The 16,435-nt window shown below is 49.3% G+C and overlaps 1 protein-coding gene across 2 annotated transcripts in view; it reads right to left on the bottom strand.

Moving 5' to 3' along the window:
* The window catches only part of UBE4B (ubiquitination factor E4B), a 134,715-nt gene that overhangs the window by 25,310 nt on the left and 92,970 nt on the right, over nucleotides 1–16,435 (bottom strand). For both annotated transcript variants that reach the window (XM_063943830.1, XM_063943831.1), the window contains 7 exons: nucleotides 10,880–11,006; nucleotides 9,060–9,160; nucleotides 8,261–8,375; nucleotides 7,829–7,912; nucleotides 6,920–6,976; nucleotides 6,626–6,742; nucleotides 4,802–4,900 (listed from right to left, as the gene is read on the bottom strand). In XM_063943830.1, coding sequence (XP_063799900.1) covers nucleotides 4,802–4,900; nucleotides 6,626–6,742; nucleotides 6,920–6,976; nucleotides 7,829–7,912; nucleotides 8,261–8,375; nucleotides 9,060–9,160; nucleotides 10,880–11,006 — 700 coding nt within the window. The remainder of the gene's footprint in view (nucleotides 1–4,801; nucleotides 4,901–6,625; nucleotides 6,743–6,919; nucleotides 6,977–7,828; nucleotides 7,913–8,260; nucleotides 8,376–9,059; nucleotides 9,161–10,879; nucleotides 11,007–16,435) is intronic.

The raw sequence follows: 16,435 nt of genomic DNA on the forward strand, positions 1-16,435 counted from the left end.
CATGTGGAAGACTTCTGGGTGAAGTCCCCACTCTCCCGGGTGGAGGTCGTGCCTGCTGAGGAAGTCTGCTTCCCACTTGTCCACTCCCGGAATGAACACTGCTGACAGTGCTATCACATGTTTTTCCGCCCAGCGAAGAATCCTTGCAACTTCTGCCATTGCCCTCCTGCTTCTTGTGCCGCCCTGTCTGTTTACGTGGGCGACTGCCGTGATGTTGTCCGACTGGATCAGTATCGGCAGACCTTGAAGCAGAGGTCTTGCTTGGCTTAGAGCATTGTAAATGGCCCTCAACTCCAGAATATTTATGTGAAGTGATGTCTCCAGGCTTGACCACAAGCCCTGGAAATTTCTTCCCTGTGTGACTGCTCCCCAGCCTCGCAGGCTGGCATCTGTGGTCACCAGGACCCAGTCCTGAATGCCGAATCTGCGGCCCTCGAGAAGATGAGCACTCTGCAACCACCACAGGAGAGACACCCTTGTCCTTGGAGACAGGGTTATCCGCTGATGCATCTGAAGATGCGATCCGGACCATTTGTCCAGCAGGTCCCACTGGAATGTTCTTGCGTGGAATCTGCCGAATGGGATTGCTTCGTAGGAAGCCACCATTTTTCCCAGGACCCTTGTGCATTGATGCACTGATACTTGGCCTGGTTTTAGTAGGTTTCTGACTAGCTCGGATAACTCCCTGGCTTTCTCTTCCGGGAGAAACACCTTTTTCTGGACTGTGTCCAGGATCATTCCAAGGAATAGAAGACGTGTCGTCGGGATCAGCTGCGATTTTGGGATATTGAGAATCCAACCGTGCTGCCGCAGCACTACTTGAGATAGTGCTACTCCGACTACCAACTGCTCCCTGGATCTTGTCCTTATCAGGAGATCGTCCAAGTAAGGGATAATCAAAACTCCTTTCTTTCGAAGGAGTATCATCATTTCGGCCATTACTTTGGTAAAGACCCGGGGCGCCGTGGACAATCCAAACAGCAGCGTCTGAAACTGATAGTGGCAGTTCTGTACCACAAACCTGAGGTACCCTTGATGAGAAGGGTAAATTGGGACATGGAGGTAAGCATCCTTGATGTCCAGAGACACCATATAATCCCCTTCTTCCAGGTTCGCGATCACTGCTCTGAGTGACTCCATCTTGAATTTGAACCTCTGTATGTAAGTGTTCAAGGATTTTAGATTTAAAATAGGTCTCACCGAGCCGTCCGGCTTCGGTACCACAAACAGTGTGGAATAATACCCCTTTCCCTGTTGCAGGAGGGGTACCTTGATTATCACCCGCTGGGAATACAGCTTGTGAATGGCTTCCAATACCGCCTCCCTGTCGGAGGGCGACGTCGGTAAAGCAGACTTTAGGAAACGGCGAGGGGGAGACGTCTCGAATTCCAATTTGTACCCCTGAGATACCACCTGAAGGATCCAGGGGTCCACTTGTGAGTGAGCCCACTGCGCGCTGAAATTCTTGAGACGGGCCCCTACCGTACCCGAATCCGCTTGTAAAGCCCCAGCGTCATGCTGAGGACTTGGCAGAAGCGGGAGAGGGCTTCTGTTCCTGGGAACTGGCTGTCTGCTGCAGCCTTTTTTCCTCTTCCTCTGCCACGGGGCAGAAAAGAGGAGCCTTTTGCCCTCTTACCCTTATGGGGCCGAAAGGACTGCGCCTGATAATACGGCGTCTTCTTATGTTGAGAGGCTACCTGGGGTAAAAATGTGGATTTCCCAGCAGTCGCCGTGGCCACCAGGTCTGATAGACCTACCCCAAATAACTCCTCCCCTTTATAAGGTAATACAGGTTGAGTATCCCTTATCCAAAATGCTTGGGACCAGAGGCATTTTGGATATGGGAATTTTCCGTATTCTGGAATAATTGCATACCATAATGAGATATCATGGTGATGGGACCTAAATCTAAGCACAGAATGTATTTATGTTACATATACACCTTATACACACAGCCTGAAGGTAATTTTAGCCAATAATCTTTATAACTTTGTGCATTAAACAAAGTGTGTCTACATTCACACAATTCATTTATGTTTCATATACACCTTATACACACAGCCTGAAGGTCATTTAATACAATATTTTTACTAACTTTGTGTATTAAACAAAGTTTGTGTACATTGAACCATCAAAATACAAAGGTTTCACTATCTCACTCTCACTCAAAAAAGTCCGTATTTCGGAATATTCCGTATTTCGGAATATTTGGATATGGGATACTCAACCTGTACTTCCATATGCCTTTCGGAATCCGCATCACCTGACCACTGCCGCGTCCATAACCCCCTTCTGGCAGAAATGGACAGCGCACTTACTCTTGATGCCAGTCGGCAAATATCCCTCTGTGCATCACGCATATATAAAAATGCATCTTTTAAATGCTCTATAGTCAGTAATATACTGTCCCTATCCAGGGTATCAATATTGTCAGTCAGGGAATCCGACCAAGCCACCCCAGCACTGCACATCCAGGCTGAGGCGATTGCTGGTCGCAGTATAACACCAGTATGTGTGTATATACATTTTAGGATATTCTCCTGCTTTCTGTCAGCAGGTTCCTTAAGGGCGGCCGTATCAGGAGACGGTAGTGCCACTTGTTTTGACAAGCGTGTGAGCGCTTTATCCACCCTAGGGGGTGTTTCCCAACGTGCCCTATCCTCTGGCGGGAAAGGGTATGATGCCAATAACTTTTTAGGAATTATCAGTTTTTTATCGGGGGAAACCCACGCTTCATCACACACTTCATTTAATTCCTCGGATACAGGAAAAACTACAGGCAGTTTTTTCTCACCAAACATAATACCCTTTTTAGTGGTACTTGTACTATCAGAAATGTGTAAAACATCTTTCATTGCCTGAATCATGTAACGTGTGGCCCTACTGGAAGTCACATTTGTCTCTTCACCGTCGACACTGGAGTCAGTATCCGTGTCGGCGTCTGTATCTGCCATCTGAGGTAACGGGCGTTTTAGAGCCCCTGATGGCCTTTGAGACGCCTGGACAGGCACAAGCTGAGTAGCCGGCTGTCTCATGTCATCAACTGTCTTTTGTAAAGAGCTGACACTATCCACTCAGGTGTCGACTCCCTAGGGGGTGACATCACCATTACCGGCAATTGCTCCGCCTCCACATCATTTTCCTCCTCATACATGTCGACACAATCGTACCGACACACAGCCCACACACAGGGAATGCTCTGATAGAGGACAGGACCCCACTAGCCCTTTGGGGAGACAGAGGGAGAGTATGCCAGCACACACCAGAGCGCTATATATATATATATATATATATATATATATATATATATATAGGGATAACCTTATATAAGTGTTTTTCCCCTTATAGCTGCTGTTATGTTAATACTGCGCCCAATTAGTGCCCCCCTCTCTTGTTTTACCCTTTTCTGTAGTGCAGGACTGCAGGGGAGAGTCAGGGAGACGTCCTTCCAGCGGAGCTGTGAGGGAAAATGGCGCCTGTGTGCTGAGGAGATAGGCTCCACCCCCTTCTCGGCGGACTTTTCTCCCGCCTTTTGCTGTATTCTGGCAGGGGTTAAAATACATCCATATAGCCCTGGGGGCTATATGTGAGGTATTTTCGCCAGCCAAGGTGTTTTTATTGCTGCTCAGGGCGCCCCCCCCCCCAGCGCCCTGCACCCTCAGTGACCAAAGTGTGAAGTGTGCCTGAGGAGCAATGGCGCACAGCTGCAGTGCTGTGCGCTACCTTGGTGAAGACTGATGTCTTCTGCCGCCGATTTTCCGGACCTCTTCTTGCTTCTGGCTCTGTAAGGGGGCCGGCGGCGCGGCTCTGGGACCGGACTCCGAGGCTGGGCCTGTGTTCGGTCCCTCTGGAGCTAATGGTGTCCAGTAGCCAAGAAGCCCAAGCTGGCTGCAAGCCGGCAGGTTCGCTTCTTCTCCCCTTAGTCCCTCGATGCAGTGAGCCTGTTGCCAGCAGGTCTCACTGAAAATAAAAAACCTAAAACTAAACTTTTTCTTAGAAACTCAGGAGAGTCCTAGAATGCACCCTTTTCGGCCGGGCACAAAAATCTAACTGAGGCTTGGAGGAGGGTCATAGGGGGAGGAGCCAGTGCACACCAGGTAGTCCTAAAGCTTTACTTTTGTGCCCAGTCTCCTGCGGAGCCGCTATTCCCCATGGTCCTTACGGAGTTCCCAGCATCCACTAGGACGTCAGAGAAATATAAAAAACAAAACAAAAACCATCTGTACAAACAGTTGTAAGTAGTGGCACTGAGATTACAGAGTATCAGAGAAAAGGAGGAAAGAAGTGTGAGCCAGAACTTTTATTAAGCCTAAATTGAAATGTCTGGGTTTATTTGAGAAATTGAACATCCTGGACGCGAGCTTGGGGTGCAGGATCAGGACGCGAGCTTGGGGTGCAGGATCAGGACGCGAGCTTGGGGTGCAGGATCAGGACGCGAGCTTGGGGTGCAGGATCAGGACGCGAGCTTGGGGTGCAGGATCAGGACGCGAGCTTGGGGTGCAGGATCAGGACGCGAGCTTGGGGTGCAGGATCAGGACAGATGATCACCAATTTGGATTTAACGTTTGTTTTTTCCCCATACTCTGACTGTATTTTATTTCATAGAGGTAACAACCTGCGGATGGTACCGGTGTATGGGGAATGCCCAGTACTGGCCATGGCGGATTTACTAACAGCAGATATTCATACAAACATCTATGAAATGTGTAGGAACCGGCTCATCTCTCGGCTCTCCAAACATCCGCACAGAATAAATAGGCATTACTATACTTAGGACATTCTTCTCGTAAATAACACTCACCCGAGCCGTCTCCAAGTAATGCTGCAGCGACTGGCTCACCACACGGGTATTTTCTAGCGTAATTGTTGGCCCAGAAAAGTATTTTTCAACTACTTTATTCTGTAGAGAGACAAAGATTTACACAAGATCCAAAACGCCCAGAACACTGGAGAGGTTACTAATACTGTACTCACTGATTCACCCCTTGCCATTATCCTATCTAGATATTTATTACAGCATACAATAGACCAGGGTTTACATGGAAATTCCTACATCTTACCAATACAAATGTTCTGTAAGATCACAAAGACAAAACATCTTTCCAGCTTTTTCTAATTATAATGGAAAAAAAAAACAAAAAAAAAAACTGGACAGAAACCACTAAATACATGCGATGCATCTTCAGAGGTACTGCCATTGATTGGAATCCCCTGAAGTATAATTAAAGTTTAAAGTTAAATAAAATTACAAATAAATACAATACACTGACAGGTCAAAAAGTAGATTAGCACATTTTCCTAAGGAAAAAAATAATAAAGAGCTTCATCATGAAGAGCAAAGAACATTTAACCCAAATACAAAAAAAGGTTATTTAAATGCAAAATATCAGTTGAATATAAGAGGATTTAAAAGGCTAAACCCTGTGTGAAATGAGGAGGGTATGCCAACTGGCAATTTGGCAAGAACATACCAAGTTTCAGTAACGTGCTACAGCAGTGCTTTTTAACCACTGTGCCGTGGCACACTAGTGCGCCCTGAGCAGTCTCCAGGTGTGCCGCCATAGAAGCAGAGCCAGGCCCGTCCGTGTTTTGCCGCTACTGAGGCTCTGGAACAATCAGTACTGGTGGGTTTAGTGGTTGCAGAGCCAGATCTAATTTTGGGCCCGGGCAGTGTTGGGCTCTTCTGGCTCTCTCAGATGTGGCTCAGGCGTTACCTATGGAGAAGCTGCGACATGACATCCTAGGACATGCAGCTGCACCATGCATCACAATTATATTTGAGTGTGCCTTGGCAATATGCAAATCTTGTTCAGCGTGCCGCAAGTTGTAAAAAGGTTGAAAATCTCTGTGCTACAGTGTTAACAGACCCATGATAACTTCACCAGTCTTAAAGTAAGCATGGGACTATAGACGTGGGAAAATGTGTTCAGGAGACAGTCCCGGCACTGCACACATCGTCACTTATTGGAGGGGGCAAAAACAGAAGCACTGATGGGGAAGACTAACATGGAGTCTCAGCAATAGTGACTGATAATGTGTGAGTTACACAGGCCAAGTGGAGAAGATTCCGTGGTCTGACTTAGGAGTAACTACGCGGCAGCACGCTGCTCAGACTGTCTGAAATTTAAAACGGCAACCATGTTGACTCCGCTTTTAGCATGCTTGGCGGTTTAAATCTAAGGGTTAAACACGCCGAGAAGTCGCAGCATGCAAACGCTGATGCTTAGTAAATTTACCCGCCAGACAGACTTTTAGCCTTGACGCTAGGCGTTGTGTTTGGTACCCCCACCAGGAACTACAGACATATTTGGGAACTGCTGCTCACGAACAGTCCTAATCCAGCTACAGCACAACGTACCACGGAGACAATGACCGGTGCGACGCTGGTGGGGACCCGCAGCCGTAATCACAGATAAAGGGGCTTCTATCAAGTGATAACACCCCCTTGTGTTATAGGTCATCAAGTGTCTGCTGTTGGGGTTTTTATTTGACACTACAGGGAAAGTTGTGTTGGTCAGTGGGAGGAATTAGCGATCAACCCATGTTCATTACATGATGTAAGACAAAGTGAATCTATGGTTTCTATTTTATTAGCAGAGATAAACAGCAATTATCGGAGACTTACATCATCCTCCGCAAACACGGAGAGGCTGAAGAAGGAGCCGAGGTACGACAGGCGCTGCAGCTCCCGGCCACTGGCAGGACTCAGCGATTTGGGCAACCAGAGGGGCAAAGAGGCGATCTAAAACGGACAAGAGATATGGAAGTAAGGAACTGGGTAAATACACGTGTCATCGCTGTGTTATGCTCAGGGCTTCTCCCAGCACTAAGAGTCCCCTAGATAGCGCTCTCATCTGTACAGAGGACTATGGGTAATAATACAGTGTGACAGCGCTGCATAAACAGCCATAGAACTTACCAGGCAGCAGACAGGGTGAGTCTTTCCAAACTTAATCTCGCAGAGCTCGCCTAGTGCCTGCAGAGAGAACAGATCAGCATCACTAGATGGTACGCAATACAAGCCAGCCGCCTGTGGCCCATTCATAAATCCGGCAGCTGAACCGCTAGTGTAAGGGTCCAGGTTCTCCCTGCTCCGCTGCAATGTACAGGAAGAGTCTGCGGCTCAGTATTACCCTGGATACAACAGCAGATACAGACTCGTGGTAATAACACCCAGATCCATACATGGATTGTGCCAACATAAACTATGTGGCACTGGGAAGTACATGGGCAGGAGCACAGATATAACAGCCACTGCTAGTGAGGGTCAGCGACGCTAGTATATAGACCAGTAACTGAAAAGGTGGAGACTTTGGGTAACCCAGAGGACCGGGCAAGCGGAGCAGTGTCATTCCTATGCACATGCATCTGAGTCACAGCATAGATTTGGATGCATAAATGTGAGGTCCCTCCCTGGACGGGGAATGGGAGGTAGAACAAGCTGCATCCTCTGGAAGGAGGCCATACTCAGACGGAGAACCTGCTCCTGCCACAGGAATGGTTTCAGGTCTGAATATGCGGTATGTCATCATGTACGGATGCCCACAGTGGGCATATCAGTCCTTCCGCATATGGTGGCACGCATGTACGCCAGGGACAGGCTGTGTAGCCACATCAGCATAACGCAGCAAACGCCGCTGCGGCAAGTGCAAACATTACGCCCAAGCGATTGGTTCCTGGTCTCAGGCGACAGTAACGGATGAGACACAGAGGACACAACCAGAGCGGTCACTACCCGTAACCACCCCAACCTTCATGTCTGCCTGTCTGGGGTTACCAGCGCTCTATTGGTATAGGTATGATGTATCTGCTGGGGCAGCGTCCTCACCATCAGCGGGTATTTGAAGTTGTCACTGTCCAGGGAACACTCTTTAGCAGCCTGAGCCAAGCCTTGGAGAACAGGAATGAAGATCTGCGAGAGACACAGAACGATGGTTAGGTGCATTCCATGCCCACCCAGTACATTATCACCTCCCCCCCTCCCCCACCCCCAGCATAATTATGCCTCTATACCCCTATATATCCAGTCACTACAAGCCGGCTGCACCCTGTGACCAGGTAAGCCGCACAGGACATACTGTAGAGGTGACCGCTATGTCCCCGGAATGGTAATAGGGGATAATGTCATACAATACACAGAGATTAGTGGAGCCCCCTAATGGGTATAACACATGGTCTCACACGGAGACAGATACAGCTGTACAAGTCTAGCTCTGTAATACAGGTGTAAGTCCCAGACCGGGTAAGAGTTTTACTGCACCTGTTTGAACACCTCCTCATCCTGATACGTCGTCCTCACAAGTTCCTGGATGAAACCAAACGGCAGGTTCCTACAGAGCATGTATGGCACCAGGAGGGACTGCTGCTGTACAGACCTGCACCAGGGAGACAAGCGGAGAGACGGCATGTGACACTGATCTGAGTAACACACCTGGGATACACTGCAGTCAGTCCTCACTGTAGGACAGCGGTGCCTCATCCAAAGGGCAGACACAGGGCGCCTCACCGACAGGGCCACAGGGCAGACAAGGGGCGCCTCACCCACAGGGCAGACACAGGGCGCCTCACCCACAGGGCAGACACAGGGCGCCTCACCCGCGCGCGCACGTGTGCCCGCCTGAAATGGGGGCGCGGCCACGCAAATTAGGGGGCGTGGCCACGCCTTCGTCATTTTAGTGGGCGGTGCGGCCCACAGACGCTACTATAGAGAGCGTCTGTGGCCGGCGACGTCACTGTTGGGGGCGTGCCCAGCACCTCCGTCGGTGCTGGGCTTCCCCCAGCCCTCTCCCAATGCGTGAATGGATGCCGCGCGCATGCGCACGGCATATATACACGCCGGGAGGGCAGGGAGCGGGCGGCTGTTCTAGCAGGGCGCCCCAAAAGGGGCAGGGCGGGTTTTGCCTGTTAAAAAACGGGCAGGGCGCGGCGCCCTGCTAAAACAGCCTAGAGTGAACACTAACTAATTATACATTGCCATTTTAGGAGTTCAGCGATTGCTCTCCCATTTGCACAATAAGCGTGTGCTCTGGGCACCCCCCTGTGACATCACACATACTTACCGTGGCTGGGTGAGGGCACCTTGTAACACCAGGGCAGCATGGCAGATGCACTGTGACCGGATGTTGCCGAGGAGCTGGCTCACGTCTGGCTGGCTGCACATCTGTGGAGGAACAGAATAGGGACCTTACCAACGTGTAGGGATCACATCTCCGTCAGCAGACAGGACAAGGTCATGTTACGTCATGTTAGTAAGACATAACAGCAACATATAGCACCCGGGTAACCCTGCCTGACTAGGACGGTGCTGTGATTAATAAAAGAGGCCGAGAAACTTTACCCTCATCTATGCCCACCTCTGACATCACCACCAGTCAGACATATATCTTTCCCCATGGTGGCCATGTTTGAGAACCTACAATCACCGGTATGGCTGAGTGTTGGTGGAGTTATCTTGCTGTAATGTGGGCGCTCCCCAGCTCACCCCCTTCCAAGTGCCCCCTCCATCTCCTCCTCTACCCCAGTTACCCCTCACGCAGCTGCAGAACTTTCTATGTATTTCTAGTTCATGAGTGTAGACCGATATTTCCTTTGCTAGATCTGTATTGGACCTGTTGTTCTATGCTCTATCTCCCCAACGTTCAGGAAATGCAGCCACGTGTATACATGGCCCCCTATATTCAGGGGCTCAAATGTAACACTGACATATTAATAATCCTGAATAAAATGTGCAGGTAATGACTGCCTGAAGCCTGGAGCCGTGGACATCACCAAATGCTGGGTTTCCTCCTGTGCAATGCTTTGCCAGGCCATTACTGCAGAGGTCTTCAGTTGATGTCGGTCCGTGGGTCTTTCTACCTTTAGTGTTGTCCTCGGCAAGTGACACGCTGCTCATTTTGGGGTGAGATCGTGCGACTGTCTCGCTCATTGCAGAGCATTCCACTTCTTTGCCTTAAACTCCTGGGTTGCTCTCAAAGTGTATTTGGGACATTGACCATCTGTACTGGCATGCTTCAGATCATGCGCCATTGCAAGCCTTCTCCATAGGTATTTCTTCCCATCATTCTGGTACAGGCTGACCTGTTCGTTTCCTCTGCCCATACAATGCCGTTACAGAACCGGGCTGGCATTTTTAGATGTTTTTGGGCAAAGTCTAATCTGACCGTTCTATTCTTGAGGCTTGTGTTGAACCCTCTGTATTTGCTCTTGTTAAATCTTCTCTTTATGGTAGACTCAGATAATAATATCCCTACCTCCTAGAGAGTGTTCCGCACTTGGCTGGATGATGTGAAGGGGTTTTCCTTTCCCATGGAGAGGATCCAGCAATAATCCACCACTGTTGTCTTCTGTGGAAGTCAAGGCCCCTGTGTTGCTGTGCTCACCTGTATTTTCTTTTCTTCTTAGAACGTACAAAATGGTTGACTTGGCCGCTCCTAAAGTTCCCGCTATCTCTAAGATGGATTCAGGTTTATCTTTGCAGCCTAAGGACGGCCTGTGCAACTTGCATTGCCAGCTCCTGTGAACACCCGCTGTGGGCTCAAAGCAACAGCTTCCAATGCAAGTCCCACACTTGGTGTCATCTCCAGACCTTGTGCCTGCCGGAGTGATGAAGAAACAAAGGGATCGCCAAGACCTGTCCAATCACTTTTGTTCCCTTGAGAAAGGTGAATACATATAAAACAGCTGTAAACCCTCACATAAAAGCCGATCGCCTGCACTCTAAGCTCATACTCATTATATAGTACTGTATAAATGTAACATGAATGTGTTTTGGTAAACAGGTAGAACAACACACGTGTTCATGTCCAGATATACAGTATATGGTGATATACGGGTGAGCTGGCGTGTGACAGCTCCGGCTGTGTTACCCCTTCTCTCTTACCTTTGGGGCTTTCCTCTCCTCTATCCCCACTCTATCAAAGCACTCGATGAGGTAGTTGAGCATCTCGGTCTCTTTGCACGTCTCAATAGTGAAGTGATCTCCGCAGGACTCGATGCTACTAGTTCCGCTACAGAAGAGAAGAGACAACGCATCAGCTGCTGAACCTGTAATACCAGGCACGTCGGGTACACACAGGGTTAGCGACAGCCGCATATCACAGACAGCAAACTGCACACTGTAAAGAATAACGTATTAGTAGGCGATGACTGCAAATCCTTTATACATTAGATGTGTTATAGTCGAGTTTATCCGGCTGGAGCGTGGACGGTAGCGATACCACGTCCCTCAGCGCTGGACGTAGTGACAGAAACGAGAGGGTGAGACGCGCCACACCGCCTGTACATAGATGCGGCAGAACAGGGCTGGCGTCCTTTACACAACAGGTGATCAGTGCATGCTCAGCAAGTCACATTCCCTACCATTATCACACAGCACATGGTACAGTGTTCCGGCCTCCGGACAGGTTACAGGTGATCATTTAATGAGCATCATTACAGAACATGTGACGCAGAACGGCAGTCTCAGATACACACCCGGACGCACTACACATGGGCAATCCAAGTGTACTCACTGCCCTCAAGGCCTCGTGCCTTACTGCTGATACGAATGCTAGGGCAACACCTGAAGTTAGAACCCACAGTTTCCAGAGACGCTGTACCCACGTTACACGAGTACTGGGATATTTTAGTGTTTATTTCAATGTGCTAACAGAGAGAGAACACATGTGGGAGGCTTTTAAGAACACCAGGAAGCAGAGGAAAAACACCAGTGGGTACAAAGTCCAACACAGCCCCGCTATAGACTGAGGAAGGGCAGCTAGAAGGCTGTACGTACATAATGCAGAATACAAGTCTGCACTAGAAACAGCATCCGTCCCTCCATGTGTGCTCACCAATACCTAGCCCATGGATTAGAAAATAAGATTTTAAACCTACCGGTAAATCTATTTCTCCTAGTCCGTAGAGGATGCTGGGGACTCCGTAAGGACCATGGGGTATAGACGGGCTCCGCAGGAGATAGGGCACCTAAAAAGAACTTTGACTATGGGTGTGCACTGGCTCCTCCCTCTATGCCCCTCCTCCAGACCTCAGTTAGAGAACTGTGCCCAGAGGAGAAGGACACTACAAGGCAGGATTTAGCAATCCAAGGGCAAGATTCATACCAGCCCACACCAATCATACCATGTAACCTGGATCATACATAACCAGTTAACAGTATGAACAAACGACAGTAACGGTCCAAGACCGATGTCAACTGTAACATAACCCTTATGTAAGCAACAACTATATACAAGTCTTGCAGAGTTTCCGCACTGGGACGGGCGCCCAGCATCCTCTATGGACTAGGAGAAAATAAGAATTTACTCACCGGTAATTCTATTTCTCGTAGTCCGTAGTGGATGCTGGGGACTCCCTAAGGACCATGGGGATTAGCGGCTCCGCAGGAGACAGGGCACAACTATAAAGAAAGCTTTAGACTACTGGTGTGCACTGGCTCCTCCCACTAAGGCCCTCCTCCAGACTTCAGTTAGGATACTGTGCCCGGAAGAGCTGACACAATAAGGAAGGATTTTGAATCCCGGGTAAGACTCATACCAGCCACACCAATCACACCGTATAACTCGAGATACAATACCCAGTTAACAGTATGAAATACAACTGAGCCTCTCAACAGATGGCTCAACAATAACCCTTTAGTTAAGCAATAACTATAAACAAGTATTGCAGACAATCCGCACTTGGGATGGGCGCCCAGCATCCACTACGGACTACGAGAAATAGATTTACCGGTGAGTAAATTCTTATTTTCTCTAACGTCCTAAGTGGATGCTGGGGACTCCGTAAGGACCATGGGGATTATACCAAAGCTCCCAAACGGGCGGGAGAGTGCTGATGACTCTGCAGCACCGAATGGGCAAACTCTAGGTCTTCCTCAGCCAGGGTGTCAAACTTGTAGAATTTAGCAAACGTGTTTGACCCCGACCAAGTAGCTGCTCGGCAAAGCTGAAAAGCCGAGACCCCTCGGGCAGCCGCCCAAGAAGAGCCCACCTTTCTTGTGGAATGGGCTTTCACCGATTTAGGATGCGGCAGTCCAGCCGCAGAATGTGCAAGCTGAATCGTACTACAGATCCAGCGAGCAATAGTCTGCTTTGAAGCAGGTGCACCCAATTTGTTGGGCGCATACAGGATAAAGAGCGAGTCAGTCTTTCTGACTCCAGCTGTCCTGGAAACATAGATTTTCAGGGCCCTGACCACGTCCAACAACTTGGAAGCCTCCAAGTCATTTGTAGCCGCAGGCACCACGATAGGTTGATTCAGATGAAACGCTGATACCACTTTGAGGAGAAACTGGGGACGAGTCCTCAATTCTGCCCTATCCATATGGAAAATCAGATGAGGGCTTTTACATGACAAAGCCGCCAATTCTGACACACGCCTGGCCGAAGCTAAGGCCAACAACATGACCACTTTCCACGTGAGATATTTCAAATCCACAGTTTTCAGTGGCTCAAACCAGTGTGACTTTAGGAAATCCAACATCACGTTGAGATCCCAAGGTGCCACTGGAGGCACAAAAGGGGGCTGAATATGCAGCACTCCCTTAACAAAAGTCTGAACTTCAGGTAGCGAAGCCAGTTCTCTCTGGAAGAAAATCGATAGAGCCGAAATCTGGACCTTAATGGAACCCAATTTAAGGCCCATAGTCACCCCTGACTGTAGGAAGTGCAGGAAACGGCCCAGCTGAAATTCCTCCGTTGGGGCCTTCCTGGCCTCACACCACGCAACATATTTTCGCCATATGCGGTGATAATGGTTTGCGGTTACTTCTTTCCTAGCTTTAATCAGCGTAGGAATGACTTCCTCCGGAATGCCCTTTTCCTTCAGGATCCGGTGTTCAACCGCCATGCCGTCAAACGCAGCCGCGGTAAGGCTTGGAACAGACAGGGCCCCTGCTGCAGCAGGTCCTGTCTGAGCGGCAGAGGCCATGGGTCCTCTGAGATCATTTCTTGAAGTTCCGGGTACCAAGCTCTTCTTGGCCAATCCGGAACAATGAGTATAGTTCTTATTCCTCTTCTCCTTATTATCCTCAGTACCTTTGGTATGAGAGGAAGAGGAGGGAACACATAAACCGACCGGTACACCCACGGTGTCACTAGAGCGTCCACAGCTATCGCCTGCGGGTCCCTTGACCTGGCACAGTACTTTTCTAGCTTTTTACAATCAGGAGAGCCCCTAGTGTGCATCCAGCTTAGCCGGGCACAATCATTTAACTGAAGTCTGGAGGAGGGTCTTAGTGGGAGGAGCCAGTGCACACCAGTAGTCTAAAGCTTTCTTTATAGTTGTGCCCAGTCTCCTGCGGAGCCGCTAATCCCCATGGTCCTTACGGAGTCCCCAGCATCCACTTAGGACGTTAGAGAAATAGATTTACCAGTAGGTTTAAAATCTCATTTTCTCTTACGTCCTAGAGGATGCTGGGGACTCCGTAAGGACCATGGGGTTTATACCAAAGCATCCAATATGGCGGGAGAGTGCATATGACTCTGAAGCACCGACTGAGCAAACGCTAGGTCCTCATCAGCCAGGGTATCAAACTTGTAGAATTTAGCAAAAGTGTTTGACCCCGACCACGTCGCCGCTCGGCAAAATTGTAAAGCCGAGACGCCTCGGGCAGCCGCCCAAGAAGAGCCCACCTTCCTAGTGGAATGGGCCTTAACCGAATTTGGTACCGGCCGTAGAATGAGCCTGCTGAATCGTATTACAGATCCAGCGAGCAATAGTCTGCTTCGAAGCAGGTGCGCCAATCTTCTTGGCAGCATACAGGACAAACAGAGCGCCTCTGTTTTCCTAATTCTAGCCGTCCTGGCTACATAAATCTTTAAGGCCCTGACTACGTCCAGGGATCTGGAATCCTCCAGGTCACTTGTAGCCACAGGCACCACAATAGGTTGATTCACATGGAATGACGAAACCACCTTAGGCAAAAATTGCGGACGTGTCCTAAATTCAGCTCGATCCACATGAAAAATCAAGTAGGGGCTTTTGTGTGACTAAGCCGCCAATTCTGACACTCGCCTTGCTGATGCCAAGGCCAACAACATTACCACCTTCCAGGTAAGAAATTTCAACTCAACCTTGTTAAGCGGTTCAAACCAGTGTGATTTTAGGAACTGCAACACCACGTTCAGGTCCCATGGTGCCACTGGAGGCACAAATGGAGGCTGGATGTGCAGCACTCCCTTTACAAACGTCTGGACTTCTGGAAGAGAAGCCAATTCCTTCTGAAAGAAAATCGAGAGGGCCGAAATCTGTACCTTAACCGAGCCTAATTTCAGGCCCATATCCACTCCTGTCTGTAGGAAGTGGAGAAAACGACTCAGATGAAAATCTTCCGTAGGTGCATTCTTGGTTTCACACCAAGACACATACTTTTGCCAGATACGGAGATAATGTTTTATCGTCACCTCCTTCCTAGCCTTTATTAAAGTAGGGATGACCTCTTCCGGAATCCCCTTTTTCGCTAGGATTCGGCGTTCAACCACCATGCCGTCAAACGTAACCGCGGTAAGTCTTGAAATACACAGGGCCCCTGTTGCAACAGGTCTTCCCTCAGAGGAAGAGGCCAGGGATCTCCTGTGAGCATCTCTTGTAGATCTGAGTACCAGGCCCTTCAAGGCCAGTCTGGGACAACGAGTATCGTCTGTACTCTTCTTTGCCTTATGATCCTCAACACTTTTGTGATGAGAGGAAGAGGAGGAAACACGTAGACCGATTTGAACACCCACGGTGTTATTAGAGCGTCTACAGCCACTGCCTGAGGGTCCCGAGACCTGGCACAATACCTCCGAAGTTTTTTGTTGAGGCGTGACGCCATCATGTCTATTTGAGGAGTTCCCCAAAGACGTGTTATGTCTGCAAAGACTTCTTGATGAAGTCCCCACTCTCCTGGATGGAGATCGTGTCTGCTGAGGAAGTCTGCTTCCCAGTTGTCCACTCCTGGAATGAAGACAGCCGACAGAGCGCTTACATGATTTTCCGCCCAGCGAAAAATCCTGGTGGCTTCCACTATCGTGACTCTGCTTCTTGTCCTGCCTTGGCGGTTCACATGAGCCACTGCTGTGACATTGTCTGATTGAATTAGAACCGGTAGATTTCGAAGACGACTCTCCGCTTGCCGAAGGCCGTTGTAAATGGCCCTGAGTTCCAACACATTGATGTGTAGACAGGACTCCTGGTCTGACCAAAGTCCCTGAAAATTTTTTCCTTGTGTGACCGCTCCCCATCCTCGGAGGCTCGCGTCCGTGGTAACCAGGATCCAATCCTGAATTCCGAACCTGCGACCCTCCAGCAGGTGAGCACTTTGCAAACACCACAGGAGAGACACTCTGGCTCCTAGGGACAGAGTTATTTTCCGATGTAAGTGCAGATGGGACCCGGACCACTTGTCCAGAAGGTCCCATTGAAAAGTCCTTGCATGGAACCTTTCCGAAGGGAATGG

This window comes from Pseudophryne corroboree, chromosome 10 (genome assembly GCF_028390025.1).
Source record: "Pseudophryne corroboree isolate aPseCor3 chromosome 10, aPseCor3.hap2, whole genome shotgun sequence".
Lineage (NCBI taxonomy): Eukaryota > Metazoa > Chordata > Amphibia > Anura > Myobatrachidae > Pseudophryne > Pseudophryne corroboree.